The sequence below is a fragment of the Desmodus rotundus genome, chromosome 8, assembly GCF_022682495.2.
Source record: "Desmodus rotundus isolate HL8 chromosome 8, HLdesRot8A.1, whole genome shotgun sequence".
Taxonomy (NCBI): domain Eukaryota; kingdom Metazoa; phylum Chordata; class Mammalia; order Chiroptera; family Phyllostomidae; genus Desmodus; species Desmodus rotundus.
This window is the reverse complement of record NC_071394.1, coordinates 105,655,204-105,669,107: the sequence shown is the minus strand read 5'-3', so window position 1 is coordinate 105,669,107 and position 13,904 is coordinate 105,655,204. Positions and strand designations below refer to the sequence as shown.

Sequence of the window (13,904 nt, the reverse complement as noted above, 5' to 3'; positions counted from 1 at the left end):
CCTGAACACGTAGGGACGAATCATAGTGTGTCCACGATGCTGGGGGAGAAGGTCCAAAACGCAGACCTGCCCCTTGATAGTCACGACTGTGGCCAGACACGTTTTTCCCAGGAAATGGGGACCATCGGATCAAGCCTGTTTACTACTAATTGAAGAAGTTGCGGCCATCGGCACCATGTTACGGCGCTGGAACGAGTTACAAATTTTCTGAAGGGCAGTTTGGCAACATTCCTCAAAGTTACAGATGCCTACACTTTTGATTCAGCAATTCCACAGCAGGATCTTACCCCCAGAGATATTCCCAGGGACTCAACATGAGGGATGCAGGTTATTCTTTACACCATTGATTGTAACAGGCGAAGACTGGAAGCCACAGAAGTGTTCCTCAGTGGGGGACTTCTAAATAATTATAGTACTTCCAAATAGGGCACTCCTATGTAAAAGAATGTGATCGGTGTGTATATGCTGATAGACTAGAATAATTTCTAAGATTAACTACCAAAGCAAGGGGGGTGATCATACATATTTATTTATAAATATTTATATGAAATATTTCTGGAAGGAGGTATAAAAAAACTGGAAACAGGAGAACTGAGTAATTAGAACATAGGAAAAAAGGATTCTATATACTTTCTACCATATTTTTTTAATCCTCACCAGAAGATATGTTTATTGATTTTAGAAAGAAAGAGAAAGAAACATCGATGTGAGAGAGAATCATTGATCATTTGCCTCCCATAAGCTCCTCAACTGGGGATGGAACCCACTACCTAGCATGTGCCCTAACCGAGGACCGCACCAAAACCTTCTGGTGTATGGGATGATACCCCAACCAGCCAAGCCACCTGACTGGGGCTCTACCATATATTCTTTAGAAAATCTTTTGAATGTCATTCTATTTGCATGTGTTATATGTTCAAACTATATGAACGTTTACATACAAGCTGGAGTGGGCACCTATAGAAAAAGTGGAATTCTTAAATCTAATAGCTGTTTCCTCTGAGTTAGAAGCAGTGGGGCGGTCATTAGAAAGGGGGAGGGGCAGGACGGCAGCGGCCTCTCCACTCACCCTGCTCACCGAGACCTCACTGTCCACAGCAGCAGGCAGAAGTGGCCCGCCTGGCCCAGACCCAGGAGGAGAAGCTGGCCGCCACCCTCAGGGCAGAGGTGCACAACACTTCATGCCAAGTGCAGAGCCTTCAGGCTGAGATGGAATCTTTGCGCGCCCTGGTGAGTGGGCCAGGAGACCTGGCATTTGGGGGGACAACTTTAACTCTTAACCATTGAACTGCAGTCCTGGGGGTCACAGGACTGCAAGGGACTTCCATCTCACAGCAGGACTTTGAGGCCTGAAAGGGTATCTGATTCTGAATCACAAGTGTGGTAGACACGGTGAGTGCCCAGCCCAGGCAGGCTTCACCGGGCTGCCGCCGTGAATGCTGGCCACTCGTGCCCGTAGATGCCCCTTCTCTGCTGCCCCTCTTCTCCAGAGAATTGCCCTCAGTCAAACAGAAGACACCTCGGGAGATCAGGCCAGCCCACCTTCCCAGCCAATGACTGACTCACAGGGGGACTGAAAACCCAGCTCCCTTGCGTCAAAGTGGAGCCTGCCCTTGGTGTAATTCACCCTCCGGAGGCTCCGTGGGCTTAGGCTGCAGCCAGACTGCTCCATGACCCCCTCCTGGCTCATCACCTTCCCTGCCCCGCCCTGTCCTGCTCTCCTGGCTCCCCCTTTTCCTGAGGGCAACCCCTTAATTATGTCCATACAAGGATCCCTTTCTCAGGCTCTGCTTCTGGGGCACTCAGCCTAAGACATCTAGAAAGCCCCTTAGACTCACTGTGGTTTGTGAATGGCTCTCTCGCATCATTAATTATTCTTATTAATTTCAATGATTGTTAGTAATGCAGCCGCCCACCTCTGCTCTCTGGAATGGCCCAAAGTTCAAGCACAGCGCCTCCTGGACGCCCCCCTGGAGGGCACCATGAGTACTGCAGAGGTGGTCTGAAGACCATTGAGGCCCAAGAAGCCCTTCTCGTCCACCAGCCTCACTTCCCAGGGCTGACCAGATACCCATGTTAAGGCCATTTTCTTCCACCAGACCTCATAAACCTGCATCCCAGTTTTGCCACTCGAATCAGCCCCATCATCAAACCACCAGCCCTGCCTCCCGCTGCAGCCACAGCCTGCCATGGAGTTAATTCTAGTCGGCTCCCCTCAGAAACAACTTTCTCTCTGCCTGTTGTTAAGATCATCCCATCGCCCGCAGTCCCCTTCCTTCAGGGGTCTTCAATTCACTGGGGTCCCTTGTTCTCCAGCCAGCAAGGCCACACAGGGCCCTGGCAGCTCAGGGAGGAGGCACAGGCTTCTTGCCACATGTGACCCACACCATGTGCTCCCCTTCTTCCGCTCATTCTCTGAGGGGATCTGGGTCAGAGCAAGGGGGTGTGAGGAAAGGATCTGAGGTCAGAAAAATCAGGAAACTACTATTTAAAGCAATTCTGTTTCACACTTTCACTTTTTAAAAAAAATCGAAAAGAGACGGTGTTATTTATGTGAATTTATGCTAATTATTTCATTCACCTGCCATAACCACTGATAAACACCCTGATGTTAGGGGTGCTGGCTTTCCCCCCTGTGCTGTAGGCACAGTTAAGGGGCTGCCATTTCTTCCCCAGATGTCCTTGTGGCTGCCAAAGTTGTCACTCTTCTGGTGACAGAAAATTCCAGGCAAAAGATTTGAGAACATATTCTCAAGGCCACACCATCCAAAAAGCCCAGATGAATTACTCCTAAGTGGCAGGTGGCCCATCCCTCAGCACACATTCCACACACATATACTGGGTGCCTACTGTGTGCAAAGCCCTCCTTAGACCCTGGGAGGCAAACATGAATTGGAAGGTTCCCGTCCTCTAAAAGCTCAGACCTTGACTGGTGAAGGAAACCTCTGCTGCAGGGAACTGAACAAAGCAGAGGGCGGCTGTGTTCCTCAGAGTGGCCACCCCAACCATCTCCACTCTCAGCGAGCCCCCAGCATACCGCTGTCCCTCAGCAGATGCTGTCACCTGTGTTATTCTGCTGATAAAATTAAGATCCCCAACACAAGGTCTCTGGTTCCCATTTCCCACTTCAACAGACCTCTGAAGCTTTGTCTGCCGCCTCTTTCCTTCGATAGACTTCAGCTGTCTTGTGTTGCACCCTCTGGACGTTCCTCCACCTACTGCCTCCTCTCGTCTGCACTTTCAGGGTCCCTAACCCAGGGAATTGCCTGGGCTCAGCCTGCAACAGAAGCCTTCCTCTGCCAGACCTCCCACCACCACCCAGCTCAGGCTTCATTTTAATGTGCAGACATGGTCCATTGCTTTCCTACCCTTGAGTCCTTGGATGTGTCCTTCCCATGGCTGGAAGGAGACTCCTCCCCACAAGTCTGCCCACCCCTACCGCACACCCTGGGCACAGGTGAGCTGAAATGCATAGCTCCTGACTCCCACAGCTGGGTGGTCTCTTCCACCTGTTGCCCACTCGCACTCACAGCAGTGCCTATGGTGAAATTAGCTCATCCACCAAAGTCACATTAACTGCTTGGGGGCAGGGACAAGGTGTAATTACTTTCAAGTCCCCAAATCACTTGGTACAGTGCCCAAAACAAAATGTCTTCAAAGTGACACCAATAGTAATAAGAACATGCTCATACGCATTCTCTCATTGGATCCTCGTAGAAACATTGAGAAATGGGCTGGGCTGTGACTAACATCCCGTTTTGCAGATGAGAAATCTGTGGCTCCGGGGCTTTCCTACTAACGCAAAGAAGTGGAGGAGCCAAGCCTTGCTGGCTCTGTTTCTGTCCTAGACCGTGCCCACCCTATGGAACGGGGGACTGGCACTCACGCTGGGGTCAACCCTGGCTCCTCCATCACGAGCTGTGTGACCGATAAATTCAATTTTCTTACTTTTTATAAAGTGAGGGTCTATTTATACTTATCTGCTCTGTCCGTGGCTTAAGACAATTTAGGCAGAATTCAGAGAGGTTTTTTTTCCCTCCTGCTCCATGTAGCATCTGCTGGGGCCGGGACATCCAAGAAAGGCTGTTTCACCTCCCACACCTGGTGCCTCAGCTGTGCGTCTCTTTTCCTCTCTCCTTGTGGCCCCTGTGCGTAGCTGACTTTGACTTCCTCACGTTGTGGGAGTCTTGCGTAGTTGGACTTCTGACATGCTGTCTGGCTTCCATCAGAGTGTGAGCACAAAAACTAGCAGTTCTCCTAACACCTGGCTGGAGAGTCCCTGAACATCACTCAGGCAGCGCACCACTGTCAGAGCAGTCACAAGACCAGCCCAGAATCAGCAGGAAGAGAAAGAAACTCCACCTCATGATGGGGCCACAGCGATGGCTCATAGAGAAAGAGCAGGTGGGGCGGAGATCGTTGTGACAGCTGCCTTGGGAACTGTGATCTACCCCTGGACCATAGCAGGATTTACCTTATAAAGCCATTGGGATGATCAGTTAGAGAGTGCAAGCCCTCAGCGCCGTACCCGGCACAGAGTGAGCTGTCAATAAATGGCATTAGTAATTGTCACTATAGCATCAATAGAACCACTAGTAAAGTAACCCCAACTTTCTATCATCTAGTCACCTAACTTAAACCCATGGTCCTAACTGTTGGAACAAATGGTAAAAGAACTCACACCCACGACCAGAGACTTAGGTGTGGTGACGTGCTAGCCATGCCTAGGACCCAGGACGGGCTGCCTCTGTCCCCTTCTGGCTCCAGGAGATCAGAGTTCTGGTCACTGTACCTTGTAGCCAAGGTTAGGAGCACAGACGGAGCCAGAACAGGTAGTACACCCCCCTATAGCTTTCAAACATGGCAGAGTTCATCCAGCCACCCTGTTATCCTCACTCAGAGCAACCTGTGCACACGCAAGGCCCCTGCTGCTTATATGAGCCTCAGGAAGCCAAGCTGATGAGACATTCAGCCTTCTTTTCCAACCAGGCACCATTTACATTGGCAGCCAGGCACCAATAACGGCACTTGACGCGTACTAAGTTCTGTGTTCAGTCAACTCAAATCAGGAATTCTAGACCAGAAATTAATAGGTCACCATTTTACTTTCTGAAGGGTTTATAACTCAAGGGCATCCGTTCAGATTCCCATAAACTGGGGAGTAAGTGTGCTCCCGGAGGCTCAGTTTGCTTGCTGGTGCTACACGTGCTGCCTAGCGGGCCAGGGCGAGGACCCCTGCAGCATAGGTCTGGTCCCAGGGACTGAGGCTGGAGCCTCTCGGTGCAAACCAGGCCAAGATGTCGGGGGCTCCGGTGGCGAAACTGGGCTTGGCCTCTGAGGGTGAGATGGAAGAGAAGCTGACAGAGGTTCCCAGGAACCCAACCTGGGCAGTGGGTCCTGAGTCATCAGAGACAAACCCTAGGCCGCACAGAGGAATCACCCCTGAACATGGATCCAATACTACAAACAGAGGACTCAACCTTGGCTCTGCAGAATGGTTTTCCAAATCACAAGTGTTACAGGTCGAATGCCAATAACATCTACCCATGAACCGAGCAATGTCCTGGTAAACGAAGGGAGAAAACCCGGGGCTGGGGAGGAGATGGAGCAATAATTCTCCAAGTCCGGGTGGCCATTTCTGCGTCCTCACTGTCATACAGGGGCTCTCAGATCCCATCAGCAAAGTAATACCCTTAGACCAGCTACCAATATACATCCATCCAACTACTGATCACAGTTTGCTACCTGTAAATGCACTAGGGTGGGAATCTGACTCAACATTCTCGTACCCTTTGGAATTAAGATTTAAGTAAGATAATATGGTGACCCCGCTTAACAACAGCCATGATCCAAGACAGCATCCATAACCAAGAATCTTTCGTTTTGGCCACAGTGGTCAAAAGGGTACGAAAAATCTCCCCCTTGGGATCAGAGTACAGGAATTTGTTTCAGCGAAATTTGACTCTATCCAGTTTAGAACGATATTTATGTGTTTCTTACGTGTTATATAAAAAGCCAGATACTAAATTATAGGTTCTCCATAGTTACAACTATTAAAAATGTTAGACAGACGCACACAGATTTTTAAAGGCGTCTGTGGTCAGCCCTGCAGTGTGCAGGGTATGGTACATGGGGAGATGAGAAGAACGTTTCCGACTAACAGGGAGACAGACAGGGTGATAAGTGTACTTATCGCAAGTGTTGTCGTCCGGAGCAACCTATGCACACAGGCATCTCCGCCTACACTGTGCCAGGCCCTGTACTGTCACTGGGGTTACAGACACTTGGTCCCTGCTCTCAAGGAGCTCACCATCTGCTAGAGGACACATGCCCCTAAGAAGCTCAGCCCACTCTGATAAGTTCAAGAGCACACACGCACTCAGGTAGCCATGGAAACCAGGGGGGGCGGTGCCTAACCCAGCCTGGTGGTGGTAGGGGCAAGAGACTGTCAAGAAAGGCTTTCTGGGGTGGGGGGTGACCCCTGAGCTTGGGGATGAGCAGGAGCCAGCCAGGTGAGATGCTGGAAGGAATGGAGAAGGATGGTGCAGGTGCAGGAAACAGCATGAGCCCAGTTTACTCGAAGAGTAGCTGTGTTCCCCTCTTTGGGGTGGGGGGTAAAGATGGAACGATGCTGGGCTGGTCCTGTGTGCCATGTTGGGGACCCTGCAGATACAGGCCCAGGTTTGGACTTTTGACAGAGCACCATAGCTTCTGTGTGGGAAACACGGCACAAGGAGGAACTAGAGGCAGAAGGACAAGCTAAGAGGCCACGAGGTTACCCGAGATGAGAGGTGATGAGCATCAATCCTGGGTGTTGGTGACTGGAGAAGAGAGGGCACAAATGTGAAAACTTTTCAGAATATTCAAGAGGCAGGATTCCGTGATGATTGAATTTGGGAGGGAAGCAAGAAGATCAGGGGCATGTCTTTCCCCAGTTTCTAAGTTCTCTTGAGTTCACCTGCTGAAGCACACAATAGGAAAGACCAGCAGGTCCAAAGGGAAGAGAGTGGATTCATTTTGGACTCCTTGCTTTGAGGTGCTCTGGACTGTACATATTTCCAGCGAGAAGTTCACCGTGGGTCAGGGCTTGGAGGAGGGTCTGTGCTAGACGTACCAATGCAGGAGTCATTGGCAGATGGGAGAGACCAGCGAACACAGGCCCAGGGGGTGCAGCTCAGAGAGAAACGGGCTCAGGAGAGGGAGTGGGGGGCCCACAGTGAAGGGGCAGCCAGAAGAAGAGGAATTAGCCAAAATATGCGCCTAAAACACTGAAGAAAAAAGTGCTGAGTATAGCAAGTCCAGAAACATCCGTTCTAACTCATAATCCGGGAAAGAATGTCAGAGGAGACAGCATTTTAACTGAATGATGGATGGGGTTTCAGCAGTGAAAGGGAAATCAGCCCCCCGGGGGTGAGAAAACCTGAGCAAAAAGGCCCAGAGGCCCCTCAGAGAGCAAGATTTCTTTGAAGGGACACCTGCAAACTGCTTCTCTACGTGTGTGTATGTGTGTGTGATATGTGTGTGTATGTGTGTGCGAATCTCTCTCTCATTTTTTTCTCTCTCATTTTCTCACTCATCTTTCATTCTTATATTTCATCTCTCCCCACTGTCCCCCTTCTTTTCCTTCCTTTCCTGCCCTTACCTCCCTCCACATCCCCCACCCACACATCCACCCCCACCCCCATCAGGACAATAAGTGAATTAGACTAAACAACAGTCTGTCCTCCTGAGGAAGTTTCATTATTTCCACACCAAGCCATATAAGCTTAGCAAGGTCATTGTCCTTGAAGAAATGGACTGACCAGACCAATGCCAGCCCCTCGTACTGCTCTACACACCTCCCTCTCCAAGGACCTTGTCTGTCCACCTTGAATTTGGACATGTTCCCTCTGGCAGAAACGAGGCCTGGAGAACACCTTGCATGATGCCAAGCACTGGCATGACCTGGAGCTACAGAACCTGGGTGCCGTAGTCGGCAGGCTGGAGGCGGAGCTCCAGGAGATGCATGTGGAGGCAGAGCAGCAGCAGCGGGCCTGTGAGCGTCTGCTGGCTCACAGGTGCCAGCTGCAGAGGGACGTGACATCCTACCACGCCCTGCTGGACAGGGAGGAGAGCAAGTAAGTCTCTTTTCTTGTTTAATTATAAGAGGAGCACAAATAATTGTTTTAAAAAATACTGTTTTCAAACACTTAGAAGTAAAGATAGAAGAAATCACCCCCAACTCCCCAACACAGACACACACAGCCCCATAGCCTAGCTCTGTCCTTCCAGGATTTTCTATTCCTACATACACATATGCACAAATGTATTACATATGCATGAATACACCTACGTGTGTGCACCTGCTTATGCACACATAGGCATACCTGAAGTGTTCATACATACCGAGGGCAGCAGCTTCTCGAATAAGGTCATTTAGTTCAACAGCAGTTCGTTATAATGGTGATGACATGGCATAGGAACTTATTTGTATCAATTATTCTATAGTAAAAGTGGTTTCATTAAATATCATTTCATCATAGGTCCCAGAACCTATTGACAATGTTACATGAGGACTTGCTGTACATACATGGTAGCGATTAGGAATGCTTTCAGTTGCATGTAATAGAGCCTAATTAATGGGGCTATAAACCAATGCACCTGAAATTGATGTGCACCCATAACACCCCAAACCTGGGCATCTCTTAAAAAATGCAGATTCTACTTCAGTAGTTCTAGGTTGGGGCCTGAGATTCTTCATTTTTAACAAAACTCTCGGGTGATGCCGGAACTGCTGGCCTGCAGACCACACCGTGAACAGCAGGGCATAAGCCATGTCCATTTAAGAGTTCCAGAAATGAGGTGGTCTAGGCTTCTCCAGGATTTCATTAAGGCCCCAAGCTCTTTTCATCTTTCTGCTATGCCATTCCTGATACATTGACTTGTTGTCTTCATCTCTGTCGCCCATGGTTGCTAAATGCCTACCACAGCTACAGATATTATGTCCTCTTTCATGACAAGAAGGGGGAAGGAAGGGAGGACAGCAAAAGGGCCTCTCCTTGGGTAACTTCTTTATCAATCAGTGAAGGAAAAATGTTTGAGAAGTCCTCCAATGGACCATCCCCAATCTCATTGACCATACCTACCTACAAGGGGTGCTGAGAAAGCAACTTTTTAGCTTGTCCAGCCCCCATACTGGAGAGAGGCAAGGAGAAGGGATGACATAATGTCTATGTAGGTATACATGTGAATATATGCACATATATCCACATATGTACCTATGTACCTATTCATCTATGCACATATGTACATACATGTGTACATGCGGTCTTTTTTAATGGATAAGGATTCCAGGAGCATATGCCTGAGTTTTGGGACTAGTTTCTTGCCAGCTCTTTAAGGAAATCCCAGCCTTTATTCTATCATAATTCTAGGTCTTCATATCTCCCTCTAGGGTCCCTTCTGTGGCATACATTGAATATGGAATAGAATATCAGTCCTAAGAGATAACTTAGTGATTACATAATATAGTCCAACCCCCATGATTCCAGCAAAAAATAATAGACAAAGGGGCCCAAAGCAGAAGAGGAGCTTTCTGTGATCAGGTGGGCAGGTGGAGGCAGAGCTGAGACTGGAGCCCGGGCTCCCAGCTCTCTGCAATGCACTCTGTAACATCCACCCCTTTCCTCAGACAGCCAGAGAGCTGCACGGAAGCCGCCTAACCCTTCCCCCTTTCAAAGGGAGAACGTGTCATCAGCGCTTTTCCAGCTGCCTTTCTATTGGATTGATTGCTGTTGATTACAAAAGCTAGATGTTTCTAACTAAGCTAATGCTTTCATGTGCCTATGAGCACCTGAATAAATGCACAAATTTGTTTTAAACATATACAAAGAACAGCAAGTTAGGCTGAATTTTCTTCAAGAATATAAGAATACCACTTAGTGAGTGCCTGGGATGTGCCAGCACGGTTTTAAATTCGTTGTTATCTTCATTTTCCCTGAAACCTTGCCGGGGCAACATCATTATCTCCATTTGACAGAAAAGAAACAACACCTCAGAGAGCTTAAGTCATTTGCTCGAGGTCACACAGCTAATAACCCTGGAGCAGGGATGTAAAACCCAAGTTGTCTTGTGCCAAAGACCAGCCTCTTTCCACGAGACACCTACCTTTCCTACACTCTTACTGTGATGTCTTTACTCATTTCCATCACTCACGGCTTCTCTCACTCAAATGTGTTTTTCTTTATTTGTTTCAGCCAATGAAGAAACTTTCTCTTTTCATGGACGAAACGCTGCCTTCCTCACCAAGTGACCAATGAAGTTTCTTAAGGATTTTCTCCCCACCCCCCACCTACCCCCAAAACCCCCATGCAACCTCCACCTGCCCCAAGCTGGATTCCCTGCTAGATTTCCAGGTTGATTCAGCTTGAGTTGAAAAGCTTCCTGGACGTGGAGAGAGAAGGTCCTTCTGCCTTAATTTTAAGAAGTCTGTAGCTTAGCAACCCCCCTGTCTCTCTCCAAATAAATGTTTTGTGTGCGGCTTCCAGTCTCCCTACCTTGTTCTATCAGATGAAGATGGATATCGTTACCAGAAAGGGGACCTGGCCCTGAGAGGGTCTGCCCAGGGCCCGCTGGATGTGCGTGGGTTCTTGACTTTGTGCAGGACAGATTTCACGGCACGAGTCCAGGTGATTTAGAGAGTGTGTTTATTAAAGCTGGGGACAGCGGAACAAGGAAGGGCTTAGCATACAAGAAGCACCAGGAGGAGAGCCTAGGCTGGGCTGCTTTGGTTCTCTAGAAATGTCATAGGAAAGAGATGAGCTGAGGCGGGGTTGCCTTAGCTCATTGGGAAGCCAGAGAAGAGGGGACCTTGGAAACAGGTTCAGGGGGTTAGTGCAGTACTAGCTGCCTCTGCCCATTGCTCTCCCAGTTGCAAGTCTCGTGGGGCCCCTTAGAGTTTAGGAGATGCCTGCCTGTGGGGAGTGGGGAGAGAGAGCTCATGCTAGGTCTTTCTTCTCCAGGGTTTTAAAGGCGGGGGGTTCAGGGAAGGTCTTAGGAGAGCATCTCAATAGAATACTCATTGGCTTTATGCTGATGCACCAAAAATGAGATTTATTCTTTTAACTTCATCTGTCCTTGGCTGTGGTTGTCAAATGTCGCTAATTGGATTTCTGCTATCTATCTCCCTGAGTGGGCTGAGTTAAGCTATTTTTCCTCTGGTTGGGGAGGAGAAGTGCAAACCCAGTGCCCTTGGTTTAGAGAAGATGAGATTTACTAGACGTCTGCAAGCTGCTTGGTCGTTTAAAGATCTGTCTCAGTTTCCCTATTCTGTGTGTCCTGACTTACTAGCCTGTCTCCTCATCACTTGGCCTGCCTGGCCTTGGCTCAGGAAGCCATTCTTGAAGGCTCTGGAAGGTTCCTTGAGCATGATGCCATCTCCCTCGCCACCCAAGGACCAGCTGCTCTTGGGTTTATCGACATAAATGCACCGCCTGGGCAAGAGTTGAGCTCATGGCAGGCAAGCCTGCCACAGTTGGGGGCGAAAACAGCACTCTTGTTAGAGAGGGGATTGGCGAGGTGCTTTATGGCTGCGTCATAATGGCAGGCAGCACAAAGCATTCAGACCTCTTTAATGTGCTCGGCATGGTGTTTATGTGCAGACCCACGCATCTCACCGCTGTTGGCAGAGCACCTCACCATCCGTTTAAAGAGAACTTCACTTTAAGTCTGTGGGGGATTAATTAGGTTGTGGCTGCTTACCTCACTTGGAGCCTCAGAATTTTCTTCCAGGGTCAGGGCCCAGGCCAGCCAAATATAGTTCCTGCATCTGCCAGCTACCCAGGCAAGGCTCCGCTGCCGTCTGATTAAAATTGAAAACACCACCTGTGTCCTACGCAGGCTCCCAGTGCCTCCAAAACCACACACACACACACACACACACACACACACGTGTGCGCACATAAGCCCAACCTCCATTTCTTCATTCTTCCCTCGAGCTTCTGTCAGCCCACCTGTCACGTAGAATTACAGACCAAAATATCCAAGCTGAGTCTTTGTCCTCATAATGTCTGATCCAGACAGGGGGACGTGTCCACTACGGGCACATTTGAAGACACCCTCCCCCCGGTATTTGCAGTTCCAAATAGCCAAGGCCAACAGAAACAAAAGAAGCCTCCTTGGCTCTTAAGAAAGCTTGAAAGAGAAGCAAAGCACCAATGCAGGGGTGCCCATAACTGACTGCTGGGTACACGGTACAAGGGCATCCCCCGGGAGACACGGTGTGTGGCTGGCCTAACTATGTTGCACGCACTGTACACACACTAAGCTGTGTCTTTTCTCTCTTGCTTGTTATGATTAATTTTTGCCCCCCCCCCCCCGGCTAACACCAAAATCCCTAACCTAAATACAGTGGGATGGCCCCGAAAGGTCAGCCATCCAAAGGAGGTACTTCTGTGTCTGAATGGCCACGCCTTTTCCAGAACCTGGAAGCTTTCAGCTATTAGAAGAAGGGGAGAATGGATTCGCACCTCACCCTCCACCCTCACCCGGAGTCTCCACCAGCCTACACGCTGGGCCAGGCTGAACTCTCTCTGGTCTCCTCTGCTTTGTAATCTCAAAGAGCAGCTGCCGTAGATCATCACATTTATCATCCGTTGGCAGCCTGAGCCAAGGCTGGCTGGTGCTTCCAGTTCTCAGCACAGGTTCTTGCTGTTTCTAATGAGGCTTCATTAACAGGTAAGAAAAGGCTCTGCTGGCCCGCCTGACTCTGCCAGGGCCTTATTTAACTCGGGCTCCCTCTCACAACACCCGGTACGATTACACTCTGGCAGCGGTCCACTGACAGGTGGCGGGGAGGCTGCTGCTGTGTTGGAGTCAAGGACAGAGCATTTGTTCTGGAGAAGACCAGAGAAGGGCTTCGATGGGCACCTGTGAAAACACAGACGAGCTCTATTTCCAGACCAGGTAACTCCACTGGCCTCCGGCCTCACTCCTAGAGCACAGTGTAAACTCCCAACGAGATTGCTAGAATATTCCCTGGCTTTCAGACCAGGGTCCTTAAGTCCCACCTTCATTGTCATCTATACCACTTCTGAGCACCTACTGGTACGCAGATGTTTTGCTGGTCTTGGAGATTCCAGTATAAAAAGAAGGCGAAGTTTCTGCCCTGGTGGGTTTACAATCTCATTGGGGATTCTAGGTATGTGCATAAAAGTGGAAACAGAGCAAAGCAGGCCAAGCAGCACATCCCCATTTGCATGGCCCCGCATATAACTCAGTTTATATAGAAGGCGTGATAGGCACTCAGGTCGGATCTCTGTGGATTTTGAATAAGGTGAGTCAGCAAGAATCATCAAGCACCACGCTGGTCTCTGACTATCTCTAAGTACCCTGCAGATATTCTACATTTTTCCAGATTTATTGAGCTATAATTGGCATGTGGCACTGTATACGTTTAAGAGGTACAGCATAATGATTTGACCTCTACTGTGAACTGACTACATCAGTACGTTAACATTCAGCATCTCACATAGATATGAAAATATGTTTTTCCTTGCGATGGGAACTTAGGATGTACTGTTAACAACTTCCCTACATTCCACCCGGCAACGCTAACCGTGCCCATCGTGTTACACATGGCACCTCTAGCACTTTCTAATGTGATGACTGGAACTTGGTACCTTCCGACCACCTTCCTTCAACTCCCGCCTCCCCATCCACACCCGCCCCTGACTCTGGTAGCCACAAATCTGCTCTCTTTTTCTATGAGTTTGGGTTTTGTTCTTTTAAGATTTCACTGTCTGGCTTATTTCATTTAGCATAATGCCCTTAAGGTCCCCCCGTGCATCCAAGTTGTCTCAAATGACAGAGTTTCCCCCTCTGACGGCTGAATAACATTCCAGTGTGTGTACACACATATACAAACA

At 49.1% G+C, this 13,904-nt stretch overlaps 1 protein-coding gene across 2 annotated transcripts in view; it reads left to right on the top strand.

The window, feature by feature from the left end:
- Positions 1-10,520, top strand: part of BFSP2 (beaded filament structural protein 2) — a 60,555-nt gene extending 50,035 nt beyond the window's left edge. The window contains exons 5-7 of one of the 2 annotated variants that reach the window (XM_045199957.2): positions 1,102-1,230; positions 7,897-8,117; positions 10,236-10,520. In XM_045199957.2, coding sequence (XP_045055892.2) covers positions 1,102-1,230; positions 7,897-8,117; positions 10,236-10,242 — 357 coding nt within the window. In that variant the 3' untranslated portion in view covers positions 10,243-10,520. Of the gene's footprint in view, positions 1-1,098; positions 1,231-7,896; positions 8,118-10,235 lie in introns of both variants that reach the window. The other variant, XM_045199956.2, reaches the window with a different exon arrangement.
- The last annotated feature ends 3,384 nt before the right edge of the window (positions 10,521-13,904 follow it).